The 16,629-nt window shown below is 38.6% G+C and overlaps 1 protein-coding gene across 2 annotated transcripts in view; it reads left to right on the top strand.

Annotated features, from left to right (window-relative positions):
- The window catches only part of atp10b (ATPase phospholipid transporting 10B), a 38,123-nt gene that overhangs the window by 18,614 nt on the left and 2,880 nt on the right, over positions 1-16,629 (top strand). Inside the window, exons 10-20 of one of the 2 annotated variants that reach the window (XM_089020218.1) lie at positions 2,345-2,837; positions 2,933-3,033; positions 4,103-4,229; positions 4,295-4,479; positions 7,867-8,134; positions 9,224-9,300; positions 9,504-9,629; positions 9,725-9,925; positions 11,606-11,686; positions 11,760-11,864; positions 15,303-15,475. In XM_089020218.1, the coding sequence (XP_088876344.1) occupies positions 2,345-2,837; positions 2,933-3,033; positions 4,103-4,229; positions 4,295-4,479; positions 7,867-8,134; positions 9,224-9,300; positions 9,504-9,629; positions 9,725-9,925; positions 11,606-11,686; positions 11,760-11,864; positions 15,303-15,475 (1,937 nt within the window). The remainder of the gene's footprint in view (positions 1-2,344; positions 2,838-2,932; positions 3,034-4,102; positions 4,230-4,294; positions 4,480-7,866; positions 8,135-9,223; positions 9,301-9,503; positions 9,630-9,724; positions 9,926-11,605; positions 11,687-11,759; positions 11,865-15,302; positions 15,476-16,629) is intronic. The other variant, XM_089020226.1, reaches the window with a different exon arrangement.

The raw sequence follows: 16,629 nt of genomic DNA, 5'->3' as shown, positions 1-16,629 counted from the left end.
CAGATTGAGCAATACAATGGGGAAACCAAATAAATGCTCAGAAATAGACTTTATCAACATTGCGAAAGCCTCAATCTGTGCCAGAGCACCACTTTATAACGCTGACGAAGCTCTTCGGATGAGGAGCGATACGTAGACACCTTCAAAGGAGTACAGATGACTGCTGAAGAAACATTTTCTTCGATTACTATTAAAGATGAGATGTACAGGGCAGGTGGGGTTACTTTCATTAATTTTGATATTTTTGGAAGCCATTCGCTCCAGCTGTCACATTTGTATGACTCTGAAGATTTTTTGTTTCCTTATAAATATTAAAAGTACAGCACGGCACATGTCCACTTGACAGTAGGGGGTGTAACTGCACCTTGACCGCACTTGCTAGCTATTTGCTATTTATTAGCTCTGGTTGGCTAGCTATCTAGCTAGGTATCTATTCACTATCTAGCTGGCTGGCTATCTAGCTAGGTATCTGTTGGCTATCGATTGGCTAACTAGCTAGCGTTCTATCTATTTGAGTTACTTCCGGGTTGAGTGAACGCTGGCGCGTGTGGCTGCCGCTGCTCACCCGCAGAAAAACTTCTCCTGTGACTGTAAAGTGACCCTGAGAGTTTTGAAAGGCGCTTATAAATGAAATGTATTATCATAATAATAAAACATTCCATTTGTAAGCGCCATTCAAAACTCTCAAGGTCACTTTACAAATCTTATGTGACTGTAAAGTGACCTTGAGAGTTTTGAATGGCGCTTACAAATGGAATGTATTATTATTATTATTATTACAACATAAAATCCAACACCAATAAAATAGGCGCTTATAAATGAAATGTATTATCATAATAATAATACATTCCATTTGTAAGCGCCATTCAAAACTCTCAAGGTCACTTTACAGTCACATAAGATTTTTTTTTCTGTGGGTGAGCACTGGAAGCCACACGCGCCAACGTTCACTCAACCCGGAATGACTCAAATAGATAGAAAGCTCTCCAGCTAGCTATCTATCTAGCCAATAGACAGCGATATACCGTATTTTTTGGATTATACGTTGCTCCGGATGATAGGTCGCACCAGGCCAAAAATGCATAATTAAGGTCGCACTGGAGGATAGGGTTAGGGGAGGATAAGTCGCATTTTCGGGGAAAATTTATTTGATAAAATCCAACACCAAACAACATACATGTCATCTTGAAAAGCAATTTAAAATAAAGTAATTAAATTAAAATAAAATAGAGAACATCAGGCTCCGTTTCACTTCTTTTTTTTCCAACATAACACCGCAGCTCTCGCTCTACTCAACTCTGATGGACACACCTCCTTTTTGGTAACCCAGAACAGTCTTTTACAAGAGTTATTCAGATAACTCTAGCACAAAGAACATGCTAACAAGTTTACCAAAATATCAGGTTTTACTCCATATCACCAAATCCAAGGAAATCTTCATCCTCTGTGTCACTTTTAAATAACTCCCCCAACTCGGCAGGTAAACAATGCGCCACTTCCTCTTCTCTGCGCTCTTGTGGTTTCATGTGAAAATAACACGTGAAATGATATACAGTGAGACCTCAATTTACGAACTTAATTGGTTCCCAGACAGAGTGTGTAAGGCGAAAAGTGTGTATCTCAAAAAAAAAAATTCCCATAGGAAACCATTGAAATGGGAATAATCCGTTCCCGGGTTTCCATAAAATATACTTTTCAACTAAATAAGCCTTAAAACTACACACAACATACCTTATTCTATGTATAATAAATGTGCTATTGTATTGTAATGAAATAAATACACTGCATTGTATCATAAAGTCACGTTATTTGCATTTGTGAGGGTCATTTATGGCTTGATGGAATGGCGTTGGAGGTCGAAGGTCAAAGGGAATTGCTGTTTGGAAAGAGAGGCGCATTACATCACGACTGTAATTAAAGAAATAAACTGTGCTTTGAAATAAAGTTTTATTTACCTTTTTGGTGGTCGTTGATGGCTTATGGAAGGAGAGTCACCTTCCATAAGGACTGTTGGTGCTGTCCGGTCGTGTGCTTCCGCCGAAGATCACTCCGCCAGCCGTGGTGGGTGTGTATTATGAAAATAGTGCTTATTATAAGGTTTAATTTTCATAAATTTGACGTTTGTCAGACAAAAAGTTTGTAAGTCGAGGTGTTTGTAAGTTGATGACACACTGTACAGTAATAAAAAAAAGCACATATAAGTCGCTCCGATTTACAAGTCGCACTCCCGACCATACTATGAAAAAAAATGCGATTTATAATCCAAAAAATACGGTAGCTAATATTATTATTATTCAAATGGGAGACATCATCTTGACCACTGCTGTGTCTTATTTTCTTTCAGGCGCATGACTACCCAAGCTCCTTTCAGTCAACTAATCCATTGGATAATGTCTCCAACCTCTTGAAGAAAGCAGGCTCTCTTCGCAACATTTTTACACCCAAAAGGGACCGAACCTTCTCAGACACTTCTGTTAAAGAAGACGACCGCTTTAACCCCTTCCCGAAAGTGGATGACTCCGGAATTTTCCCATCACATAGTCAGCGTGATGAATCCAGCGGTGTGTGTTATGAAGCAGAGAGTCCTGACGAGGCAGCATTAGTCTATGCCGCCAAAGTATACGGTTTTATTCTGCTGAGCCGTACCCCCGACAGCGTGACAGTGAGGCTGCCATCGGGTCGAGTCCTGACGTTTGAGGTGCTCGATATTCTGACCTTTGATTCCACCAGGAAGAGAATGTCCGTGCTGGTACGACATCCCATCACCAAAGAATGTGTACTATACACTAAAGGCGCGGACTACTCGATCATGGAGCTGCTTGGTGCACCTTATGCTGGTGAAGACACTTTGTGCAGACTGAAGAATCAAGAGCAAAAAAAAAATAATAAATAAAACCAGATGAATATTGTATTCTATTTCCATATTTTTCAGAACATCTCAGTGGAAATCAGAAGAATGTCGTGGCAGATACTCAGTATCACCTCGACTGCTACGCTAAAGATGGGCTACGCACGCTTTGCTTTACAAAGAAGGTACACGGTGAAGAATAGGAACAACTACAGACATGTTTTGTGCAGGGATGAGAATTTTCCGCCGATCGGCGGATTTCCGACTTTTTCAGACCTAACTGACCAGATAAAACTAAATATGTATCCTGGCTTTTTTTTTTGCTGTTCATTTGCTGCAGCCGGCTTGTTTTGGTCTTCTATTCCCCGCCCCAGTAGTCGGTTAAAGCCACGTGATTGGTCAAGAATGCAGCAGGGGGGGGGGGTTACAGACAGAGAGAGAGAGCGTGAAACCATTCTCCAAAAAACAAAATGGCACCCGACATTTTTTTTGTCCTATATTCCCCGCCCCCGGTCTTCGGTTAAAGCCACGTGATTGGTGATTGGTCAAGAACCTAGCGATGAGGGGAGGTGGTTTAAACAAAAAGAGACAGGCATACGCCAGAGAGAGAGTGACAAAATGGATAGATAAGAGTAAAATTTGGACTCATTTCAACTTTGATAGTTCAAAGGTAGAGTGTAGACTGCAAGGTTAAAATTCCCATCAATCAGGCTCCACAAATAACCCGCGCAAGCCATCTGCACACTTAATGCAAAAAGCTATCAACCCAGCTAAGCAGAACACAATTGATGAGGAACTAGATAAAATTATCGCAGAGAAAGCACCTACAAGGGATCATTCCTCAAGATGGTGAAAGAAGAAGGTGACGTTCCTCATCAAGTGTTTAATGCTGATGAAACTGGTCACTCCATTCCATCAAGCCACCAACCACCATCACAAATGTAAATAAAACGACTTGATTATACAGTACAGTTTATTTCTTTAATTATAATACCATAGCACATTTATTGTGCATAAAATACGATATATTTTGTGTAGTTTTAAGGCTTAGAAAATTTGAAAGTAGAAAAGTATGTTTTATGGGGACCTGGGAACGGATTATTCTCATTTTAATGGTTTCCGATGGGAAATTAATTTTTGGGATACACACTTTTCGCCTTACACACTCTGTCTGGGAACCAATTAAGTTCGTAAGCCAAGGTATCACCGTACCTGACATTTACTGGATTCATTTTTTTGATGTATGTGCCGCAGACTGTGAGTGCCCAAGATTATGAGGTTTGGTCCATGAGCAGACAGAGCGCGAAGGCCGCCATGGACGGCAGAGAGCAGCTCATTATGGACACCGCTGTGCAGCTGGAGACAAATCTCACCCTGCTAGGTAACAAACCTATTTGGGCGCCTGTAAAAGCCACATCTGTCTGTAAATCACATGTCCGACCGCAGGGGCCACAGGGATTGAGGACCGTCTGCAGGAAAGCGTTCCCGACACTATCCTGACACTACGGGAAGCGGGGATCAAAGTATGGGTGTTGACTGGCGATAAGCTGGAAACAGCTGTCAACATCGGCTACGCCTGCAGACTGCTGGAAGACGAAGACCTGGTGATTAATATGAGCTGCCAAAACCAGGTGAACAGACACTTGACTTCGAGCTATGTCCAAGCTAAAGCGGCTAAGAGGATGAGAGGTGCAAAATAAGACATTTGACAAAATAACATAAGAAATGTTATTCTGTTTAATATCGGAAAATACGTAGCCTTATTAACTCATTCACTGCCAGACATATGCAACTGTGTCCACTCCAGTGACAGGGTTTTTGTCATTATCACTCGAATTCCAGGACCCACAGAATATTGAATTTTAGGACTATATAATAATAATAATATTAATAATAGTAATGTTAATGTTGTTATTATTATTAAAAAAATAATAAAGATAATAATAGTAACAATAATAATGTTATTATTAACAAAAATAATAATAATAAAATAATAAAAATAATAACAATACAAAGAATAATAACAACAATAATAATAACAATAATAATAAAAATAGTAACAATAATAATAATAATAATAATAATCTTAATAATAATCATAATAACTATAATAATATAATAATTATAATAATCATCATAATAATTATAATAATCATCATAATCATCATAATAATCATAATAATACATTTAATTTCTAAGCGCATTTCAAAACTCTCAAGGACACTTTTCAGTCACGGGATAAGATATATTTTTTTGTGCGGGTGAGCAGCGGTAGCCATTCGCACCATCGTTCACTCTGCAAAAATAAAAAAATAATAAGAACAATAATAACAAAAATAATAAAAATAATAACAACAATAAAAAAAATAACAACAATAATACAAATAATAATAACAACAATAACAATAATAAAAATAGTAACAATAATAATAATAATAATAATAATCTTAATAATAATAATCATAATAACTATAATAATATAATAATTATAATAATCATCATAATAATTATAATAATCATCATAATCATCATAACCATAATAATCATAATAATACATTTAATTTCTAAGCGCATTTCAAAACTCTCAAGGACACTTTTCAGTCACGGGATAAGATATATTTTTTTTGTGCGGGTGAGTAGCGGCAGCCATTCGCACCATCGTTCACTCTACCCGGAAGTAACACAGCAGCAAAGTTACTAAATATATATATATATATATATATATATATATATATATATATATATATATATATATATATATATATATATATATATATATATAAAACATCCGATTTACGACCGCCGCGAGTTACGGTCACCCGTACTTACGACCATGACGTCAACTTTTTTTAAAAATTCTAAAGTCCATGCATAACACGAAGCACTGGTCCCAAAAAGAGGACCAGGGGAATAATCAAAAATAAAGAATACCAAAAACGACAAGTAGGGGGGGGCAATGGGAACCCCGACAATGGCGAGAAGCAACTTGCACATGATGGTGCAGAAACGGAACAGTCCCAAAAGGATTACGGGATTTTTAGGCCAGCAGAGAAGGCTTTGCCGGCCTTGACGATCCGCCATTGATATATACTTTATAAAAATGGCAGCCGCAGTATACATTATAATCACAACCGCTAATGCGGATATGAACGGCAAGACAATTTAGTCCATGAAGAAACTTCTCCTCTGGTGAACTTGATTTTTGTGAAGGCCGATTAATTAAGCTTAAAATCTTGACATTGACTTTCCCCTCTTTTAAAAAGTCATCTAACCATTTCAACACTTTCATGATATAACAAAAGGTCAAATCCGACTGAGAAAGGTCGTGCCAGTTGATATGACAAACGTCCGAAACCTTTCAAAACGAGAAGATGACCAAGAATGAACACCACACGTCTCCAATAGTTTTTCATTTGGGGGTGATACAGAGGGAGCGTTCTGGATATCTCATTGAGACTTGTCATGGAAGATAGATGGAGTAAGTTCTTGCCAATACAACTAAGCCTTTCATATCTAATTAGTAGCCACATATTGAACCCTCACAGGAAATATGTCTCCTCCCGTGATCTAGAGTGGAGCTTTATTGGTTCAACTATTTTTACCAGCAGCGACCACCCCAGGGATGCACCCTACCAATCATCCTCTCACACTTAATATGACATTTGGACTTTTTTGGAGTGAAAAACAGGAAAAAATGTAGACGACTTTGTATCATCCCTATTTTTTATTTATTTTGGTTTACCTACGGCATGCCTGTCAGAGATGACACTGTGAACAAAGGCTCGAACACAGGAAGATTGTCTTTTACTGCCGGCAGGGGACAAAGCCATTCATGACCGACGCCCACCATCTGCAGCCCTCTGCAAAGCTATTTATTGAGAGTACAGTGAGACCTCAACTTACGAACTTAATTGGTTCCCAGACAGAGTGCAAGGCAAAAAGTGTGTATCTCAAAAAAAAATTCCCATAGGAAACCATTGAAATGGGAATAATCCGTTCCCAGGTTTCCATAAAATATACTTTTCAACTAAATAAGCCTTAAAACTACACACAACATACCTTATTCTATGTATAATAAATGTGCTATTGTATTGTAATGAAATAAATACACTGCATTGTATCATAAAGTCACTTTGTTTTACATTTGTGATGGTCATTTATGGCTTGATGGAATGGCGTTGGAGGTCGAAGGTCAAAGGGAATTGCTATTTGGAAAGAGAGGCGCATTACATGAGGACTGTAATTAAAGAAATAAACTGTGCTGTAAAATAGTTTTATTTACCATTTTGATGGTCGTTGATGGCTTATGGAAGGAGAGTCACCTTCCATAAGGACTGTTGGTAACTTAACCTCTGGTGCTGTTCGGTCGTGTGCTTACACCGAAGATCACTCCGCCAGCTGTGGTGAGTGTGTATTATGAAAATAGTGCTTATTATAAGGTTTAATTTTCATAGATTTGACGTTTGTAAGACGAAAAGTTTGTAAGATAAGGTGTTTGTAAGTTGAGGTCTCACTGTATATGCAAATTTAAAGGACAACCAACACATTTTTTTGTTTCCTAACTGACATCAGAAAAACCAGTAGAAGTCATTTCAAGTGATTTTACAAATTATGGACACAACTTGTCCGGAGGCCTCGGTTGTCCTTTAAGTGATACATTAGTAAAACATAGTCTTCTTGATTTGAATACCACAGCCCCTGGATGTCCCAAGCACCAACAACTATAAAACAACAGAATGTAGACATTTTAATTTGTTTTCCTTTCCATGAATTGATGGATTTGTAACCAGGCGAATGACCTCTTCCTGCGAAGGAGTTTACCAAGTCGTAAATTAGTCCAAGGCCAGATCTCCTACATGAAGATGACAGTTTAACAGGCTGTGTCTGTTTCTCCTCAGATTGAGCCCAGATTTTCTGTGCTTCCCTTGTGGACCTTCTAATCATGAAACTTTTAAATATGCTAACTTCTATTCGGGCTATTCTCTATCAATGCCAAATAATGTGACCTATTTATTTAGCTCGCATGCACTTCCATCCTGGACTCCACCCTGGAGGAGGTCAAGAGGTATGAAAACGACCCTTGTAATGTGGATACCACCCCAGACATCTCTCTGGTGATCGATGGACGCACCCTGGCCATGCTTCTGTCCAAGGATCTGCAGGGCCGTTTTGTGGAGCTAGCAAAACGCTGCCGCTCCGTGCTCTGCTGCCGGGTCACGCCCTTGCAGAAAAGCGGCGTGGTGAAGCTCATCAGGGAGAAGCTCAGGGTGATGACTTTAGCTGTAGGTAAGTCAAAAGGAGCATTTTCACAGGCGTTTGGACTTGTTGTGTGAAGCTGTACATCGGGATTCATTTAATAAATGAGCAGGTTACCCTTTCGTAGGCAGGAGAACAACCGAGTACTTATAGACAGACCAATTAATTGATTACCACAGGGTGTGTGCAAAGGACAATCAAAGTCATTGCGCAGGAGGGATGTTTAAATACGTAAACACACACACACACACACCGTTCTTTCAGTGCAGATGTGGTTTGTTATCAAGTGGAGTACTTTTGCTTTGATGGGACCGAAAAAGATCCCACCGCAGGCTAGTGTTAAGCCAAAGAGGACACAAAAGAAAATTACGTTTGAGCGGATAGAAGGAGATCACCAACAAACACAAACGAGATGTGCGTTTGTGTGATTTAGCATCCCAGTACCAGTACGCTAAGTCGACCATTGCTACGTGTGGCTAAGGGTGTTTCTGTGTTGTCTAAGCAACGGACTCAGGCAATAGAAGAGGTTGAAAAACTTCTGTTGATTTGGGTGAACGAAAAGTAGCTAGCAGGGGACAGTGCGAGTGAGGGTATTATCGCTGAGAAAGCACTACATTAACGACCATCATAAAGGTAAATAAAACGATTTTATTATACCGTACAGTTCATTTCTTGAATGACAACACAATAGTACATTTATTATACATAAAATAAGGTATATTTTGTGTAGTTTTGAGGCTTATTTAGTGGAAATTTATGTTTTATGGGGACCTGGGAACGGATTATTTTCATTTTTTATTGTTTCTTATGGGAATTAAATGTTTGTCAGACAAACTTTTCGCCATACATGCACGTTCTGGGAATCAATTAAGTTCATGAGCTGAGGTATCACTGTATTTCATAAGAATTCATGACATTAGTCTGTGATTTTGATATTTTTAGGCCAGCAGAGAAGGCTTTGCAGGCCCTGATGGCCATCCACTGACAATAATACAATCGTAACAGCTTTATTGTCAAATATGCTAAAATGCATGAGATACAGCACAGAGTCGGTGATTGTTAAAATGGTACTCTCTCGCTGTTGCTCTTGAACTCACGGAATGCATCATGTGACCGCAGGTGATGGTGCAAATGATGTGAACATGATCCAAGCTGCAGATATTGGAATTGGGATTTCCGGTCAGGAGGGAATGCAGGTTAGAAAAAGGGCCTTTGTCTGAAATGCAAGAACTTGAGTGGAAAAATGACTTTATGTTTGCAATGCTATTTGCCCACACGTGGATTATTGCGGTTGGCATGACATCATCGATACTTCATTTGAACTGTCTGACTTCCCTCATATTGTGCTTTAGATGGAAAAAAAAATCACCAATTTGTAATGTTGCCTTATCGTTTGCAGGCAGTCATGGCAAGTGACTTTGCAATATCTCGCTTCAAACACCTTAAAAAACTCCTGCTGGTTCACGGACATTGGTGCTACACTCGCCTGGCTAATATGATCATTTACTTCTTCTACAAGAATTTGGTGGGTTTATAAAAACGGAGCTGCTGTGCATGTTTCCTCTACCACGTTCTTTATTATCAAAGTTGCTTTTTTTGTCATGTCACTGATCTTTCCAGGCCAATGTCAACCTGCTCTTCTGGTATCAGTTTTATTGTGGCTTCACAGCGAGCACCATGCTAGACTATTGGCTGTTGATTTTCTTCAACCTTTTTTACACCTCCGCACCACCCATTATGTTTGGGATTATGGACAAAGATGTTTCGGCAGAAGTTCTGCTCGGTGTTCCTGAACTGTATCGCACTGGACAAGGTGCAGGGGTCAGTAAAAATCTATGTATCATTTTATTTACAGTCATTTCCAGACTAAAGAGCGCAACTGATTATAAGCCTCGCCCGGTACCTTTTTTTTTAAAGGACAACCGACGCCTCCAGACAAGTTGTGTCCATAATTTGTAAAATCACTTCAAATGACTTCTACTCTATTATATTATTATATTATAGCCACGGTGGCTGGTGGACTAGTTTTCGTCACCACCTTTCTTTCAGTGCAGATGTGATTTGTTATCGAGTGTGGAGTACTTTTGCTATTATGGGACCGAAAAAGACCCCACAACAGGCTCATGGTAAACTGAAGAGGATGCAAAAAAATAAAAAATACGGTCGAGCAGGAGAAGGAGATAATCGAAAAACACGAACGGGGTGTGCGTTTGTGTGACTTAGCGTGCCAGTAGCAGTATGCTAAGTCGACCGTTGCTACGTGTGGCTAAGGGTGTTTGTGTGTTGTCTTAGCAACGGTCTCAGGCAATAGAAGAGGTTGAAAAACAACAGTTGATTTGGATTAACGAAAAGCAGCTAGCAGGGGACACTTTGAGTGAGGGTATTATAGCTAACTTCACTCGGATATCATCAAGAGGCAACTACATCAACGACCATCACAAATGTAAATAAAACGACTTTATTATACCGTACAGTTTATTTCTTTAATTACAATAATATAACACATTTATTACACATGAAATAAGGTCTATTCTTGTAGTTTTAAGGCTTATTTAGTAGAAAAATATGTCTTATGGGTACCTGGAAACGGATTATTCTAATTTTTAATGGTTTCCTATGGCAAAATTAATGTTTGGAACACACACTTTTCACCTTACACACACTTTCTGGGAACCAATTAAGTTCATAAGCTGAGGTATCACTGTATATCCCGAATGTATTTGATAGGAAATAAATGTTCGGCAGACAAACTTTTCGTAAGCGGAGGTAGCACTGTATTTATTTTTATTTTTATTTTTTTTCAAAGCTGAGGCCTACTGTAGCAACTTGCAGCCGAAGACAAACAAGACAGGACTGATCTCTAATCAGTCAAAATAAAATGTACTTCCTGTATAAAATAACAGTACAAACACTAGTACGATATTTTCTTGAATATAAGGCACGCCTTCAACGAATAACATGTTTAAAAATATTAATAATAATAATACATTTGATTTCTAAGCGCCTTTCAAAACTCTCAAGGTCACTTTAAAGTTTTTTTTGTGGGTGAGCAGCGGCAGCCACACGCGTCAGCATTCACTCAACCCCGAGGTAACTCCAATAGATAGCAAACTAGCTAGCTAGTGAATAGAGAGCTAATAGCTAGCGAATTGATAGCAATTAACTAGTGAATAGATAAAAGCTAGCCAATAGCTAGTGAATAGATAGCTAATAGCTAGCAAATAGACAGCCAATGGCCAGCGAACAGATAGCCATCTGCCAGCGAATAGAGAGCCATTAGTTTGCGAATAGATAGCTAATAGCTAGCGAATAGCTAATAGATAGCCATTAGCTGCGAATAGATAGCCATTAGCTGCGAATAGAAAGCCATCAGCCAGTGAGCAGATAGCCATTTCCATACATAAGGCATTATGAGGCGCAGTCATCTTTTGAAAAAAATATTTTCTTTAGGTTTGCCTTATAGAAGCAAAATGTTATTAAATTTGTGCATCATTATTTTAGGAATACAGTTTTTGCACCTTCTGGATTTCCATGCTTGATGCCTTCTACCAGAGTCTCATTTGCTTCTTCATTCCTTATTTGGTAAGAGACAATTCAGCTGTGGAGTGTACCATCAATCTACAGTCTGACAATACCACGTTTTTTTTTTCTGTAGGTCTACCGAGATTTGGACGTTGATATTTTCACATTTGGAATGCCTTTAAACGCAGTTTCTTTAATTACCATCCTGCTGCATCTGTCAATAGAGATCAAGTCTTGGGTGAGCACCAAACAACAAAAAAAGTGGATATATTTCAAGGTTTATGGATTTCAAAGCTATTATAGAAACGTAGAAAACAAAATGTGATGTGAATGAATGTGTTCCAGTTTCAAAGTGTTACCACAACAGGCCATTTTTTTAGGAACCATTGTACTACATGTAACATATAATAATGTTGTGATAGCTTTAATTTATGAATTTCGATTTTCCTTATTTGCTGGAAGTAAATTGGATTGAATTTTATTGAGCTGCAGGTACGTTTTTGTAAGGCGTTCCTCTGGATACTCTCACATTTTTCTTTTTTATCATCACTTGTACTATTTTTTGATGGCATTTAATTTTTCTTAACTCATTCACTGCCAGACGTGTGTAAAAATGTGTCCACTCCAGTGCCAGGGTTTTTGTCATTGTCACTCTAATTCCAAGACCCACAGAATATTGCGTTTTTAGGACAACATAAACATTCAATGCAACGTAAGAAACCTTATGTTCTCTTCTTTCATCAGGAACACAAAGTGTTAATTCCTAAAGTATACTGGTCTGGAGTTATATAAGCTGGTTGAGTATGGCTGCCACAGCTCACCCACAGGAAAAAACGTATCCCGTGACTGTAAAGTGACCTTGAAAGTTTTGAATCAGAATCAGAATCATCTTTATTGCCAAGTATGTAGGACACACAAGGAATTTTTTTCCGGTAGAAAGGCGCTTAGAAATGAAATGTATTATTATTATTATTCAATGCATCATCAAAAATCTTAGACTGTTTTCTTTCATCGGAAAAAAAAAGAGTTAATTCCTAAGTTGTATGGGTCTGGCGTTAACTGAGCTTCAAATGGGGGCGGTTGCACAAAATACAATACAATATACATGTGTGTATATATATATATATATATATATATATACGTCTGTGTAAGCTCTCAGTCGTACAGGAGTGGTCCATCGATGAGAAGGTTTCTTCAGCCGTCATCTGTACAAAAGTGAAGGTTTCGGACGTTTCGCCTCCTATCCAAGAGGCTTCGTCAGCGAACTAAAGTCTGACTGGTCGTATCGGCCCCATTTATATATCCCTAATGTCCAGACCTGGTGGCGCCGGACACAGCTATGATAGGTCCCTACTCTCAGGTTGGGGGGGGGCGCGGGACCCCCCCCCTGTGGCCCCACTGATTGTTCCTACATTCCTGACTAACGATTGGCCTATTACACCCACTCCCCCCGGTATCACCTCATCAGCATAACGACCCTCATCAGCATTGCGAAAGTTGCCTAACCTGTTTTGCCTGAGCAGGCTATTGTATGAACGATCCAAATTGAACCTCACACCACCAGACCGGTTTAAAGAAGGATTTTGTTGTTTTATAAGAATCGCTTCTTTCACCCCCCTTTCAAACCATCTATGTTCTTTCGCTAAGATTTTAACCTCATTGTCGTCAAATGAGTGGTTGCTAGCTTTTAGGTGCAAATGTACTGCCGATTGAGGCCCACTAGTATTATCCCTGCGATGTTGATAAAGTCTTTTTTTGAGAATTTGTTGAGTCTCCCCAATGTACTGCTCTTTACAATTTTCATTCTTACAATGTATGGAATAAACTACATTACTTTGTTTTTCATTTGGTAGCCTATCTTTTGGATGCACTAATTTTTGCCTTAACGTGTTTATCGGTTTGAAATAAGTAGGAATTTTATGTTGCCAAAGGACTCTTTGTAATTTTTCAGAAACTCCTGTAATGTACGGTACTGCTACTCCTCTCCTTTTAGAATCTTGAGAATTATTGGTTTCGTTCGCTATTCTTTCTTTCTGACATTTGTTGAATGACCACTGAGGGTACCCACAGTTAGTGAGTGCTCTCCTGATATGTTTTGACTCCTTTTCTCTACCTTCAGTGCTAGTTGGTATTAGTTTAGCCCTATGCTGGAGGGTTCTGATAACTCCTAGTTTATGTTGTAAAGGGTGGTTAGAGTCAAAAAGTAAGTATTGGTCAGTGTGCGTAGCCTTCCTAAAGACTTCTGTTTTTAGCGCTCTGTCCTCTTTTATAATTACTTTACAATCCAAGAAGGCTAGTTGGTTCTCTTGATATATATATATATATATATATATATATATATATATATATATATATATATATATATTGGTTGATATAGCGCTTGAACAACAGCTGAAGCTGTAACAAAGCGCTAACATGGAAACAAGGGAAATGCTGCCCCCTCGTGGAAGGGAAAAATATTGACAGAGGTCTGACCAGCGCTTTATCGGCACCCCAGAGCAATAAAAAACAAAACCCAAACAAATTCAGGAATTGCGCTCTATTATAAATTTGGGGAAGGCACTGATTGAGTTAATGTTAAAATTGGCATGACATCTAAGAAAGATTAGACAAAATAAGAAGTTATCATATTTAAAAATGCTGTTATACGCTTAGTCAACACTTGTGACTCAATACACAATTGAAACACAGACAACCTGGGGTCTATGAGGTCAACAGACACAGCAAGTTAAACTGTCAGCTTCATCTAGGAGATCTGGCCTGGCACAGAATTTAGGACTTGGGAAACTCCTTACTTATCACAGAAGTAATTTAGGACTTCAAACTCCTTCACAGGAAGAGGTCATTAGCCAGGTTACAAATTTATCAGCTCATGGAAAAGACAATGTTTTATTGCTTACAGCTTTTGGGGCTCAGAACATTCCAGGGGCGTGGTATTCTAATCAAGAAAACTATGTTTTACTAATGTAGCACTTTAATTTGTCTATACAGTGAGACCTCAACTTACGAACTTAATTGGTTCCCAGACAGACTGTGTAAGGCGAAAAGTATGTATCTCAAAAAAAAAATTCCCATAGGAAACCATTAAAATGGGAATAATCCGTTCCCGGGTTTCCATAAAATATACTTTTCAACTAAATGCGCCTTACAACTACACACGACGTACATTATTCTATGTATAATAAATGTGCTATTGTATTGTAATGAAAGAAATACACTGCATTGTATCATAAAGTCACTTTATTTACATTTGTGATGGTCATTTATGGCTTTATGGAATGGCATTGGAGGTCGAAGGTCAAAGGGAATTGCTGTTTGGAAAGAGAGGCGCATTACATGACGAATGTAAATAAAGAAATAAACTGCGCTGTAAAATAAAGTTTTATTTACCTTTTTGATGGTTGTTGATGGCTTATGGAAGGAGAGTCACCTTCCATAAGGACTGTTGGTAACTTAACCTCTGGTGCTGTTCGGTCGCGTGCTTCCGCCGAAGATCACTCCGCCAGCCGTGGTGGGTGTGTATTATGAAAATAGTGCTTATTATAAGGTTTAATTTTCATAAATTTGACGTTTGACGTCACCTTTGGGTTGTTTGATTTTGGAAGTTCCACCGTCAATGTTTCTGAAAAATGATGGAACTTCAGTGCTATTCTTCCTTTTTTTGTGTGGTTTCTAGACTGTGGTTCATTGGATCATCATGCTGGGCAGCTTTGCTGTGTCTTTGATCCTAACGCTGTTATACACTTCCTGTGTTACCTGCAACTCATATTGGACGCTCCAGAATCAACTGACAGACCCTATTTTCTATCTTATCTGCATCATCACGACAGTGGTGGCTCTTCTGCCCAGGTACCATTGCAAATGTTCTACCCTTTTCAAATACATTGTAGTCATCCATATTTCTGTAACTCATGATTTAAAGGGCAACCAACGTCACTTTTTGTTTTTTAACTGACATCAGAAAAACGTTTTATAGCATCTAAAATACCCAAAACATACAGTATGATAGTTTTAGTCAAATGCAAAACACCAATAAAAATGGCTTAGTGTCCAAAATCTGCAAAAAAATGAGCTGTGAATTGGGCATTTTCAGAAAGTCCCGCCCCCGGTTCGTGACGTCACGCCAAGACGTCTTGCATTGCCGGAGAATAAAAACAATGGCTTCAGATTCGGAGAATATGCTTTCTTGTTACACATCCCGTTATGAATATGATTCAAATAGTTCTGAAGAAGAAAGCATACATGTTTGCAATCGATTAAATAATTTATTCCGTGTAATTTTGAGACAAACGGGTGGGGGAGAATGTCTCACGCAAAAAGAGGCAAAAAAATGGCCACCGAGCTGCGAGGAATGAATCAGCCCGTTTCCACAGGCTGATAAATTCCTTCCATGGAGCTTGGACTCCCTGTGCTGGCGGCTTTTGGGTGTAACACAAGGTTTTTAAAAAAAAAAGCTACAGCAAAATACATTGACGTGATGGAAAGACGCTACAATGCGTCTTTTTTACTACGGTCAGGAGGCGGTCCTTTTCTGACGTCACATAAGGACTCGTCACCAACTCAAAAACAAGACTTCCTGAATGTTCAGTCTTAAAACGTAAAATATAAGTATATGCAGTGGAATCTTATTAAAATACTCCCAGTAGAAGTCATTTGAAGCCATTTTACAAATTATGGACACAACTTGTCCGGAGATGTCGGTTGTCCTTCAAAGGACAACCGACGCAAGAATTTACAAGAATAAGGCAAAGTCACAACTGAGTAACACATTTTAAGGCTATGTCGTTGGTTCAACTTGTGTTTGATCTCAATTCCCATATTCAGAAGCTATAGCCTGAATGATAACATAGTCAAATATGTTAACTCTATAATAAATGTAAATGTTAATGAATATTAAATCATTAGTTTGAGCGATACAAAGTATTTCGGTGAGTTGCATAAAAAATGGTGCGACAGTGAAATTGGTGAACTCTATTATAAATATTAATATTATTGAATATTAA

Source organism: Hippocampus bargibanti, linkage group LG02, assembly GCF_051943395.1.
Source record: "Hippocampus bargibanti isolate YZ-2025 linkage group LG02, ASM5194339v1, whole genome shotgun sequence".
In the NCBI taxonomy this organism is placed as follows: Eukaryota; Metazoa; Chordata; class Actinopteri; order Syngnathiformes; family Syngnathidae; genus Hippocampus; species Hippocampus bargibanti.
Note: the sequence above shows the minus strand (reverse complement) of the source record. Positions and strands in the feature narration are given on the sequence as shown.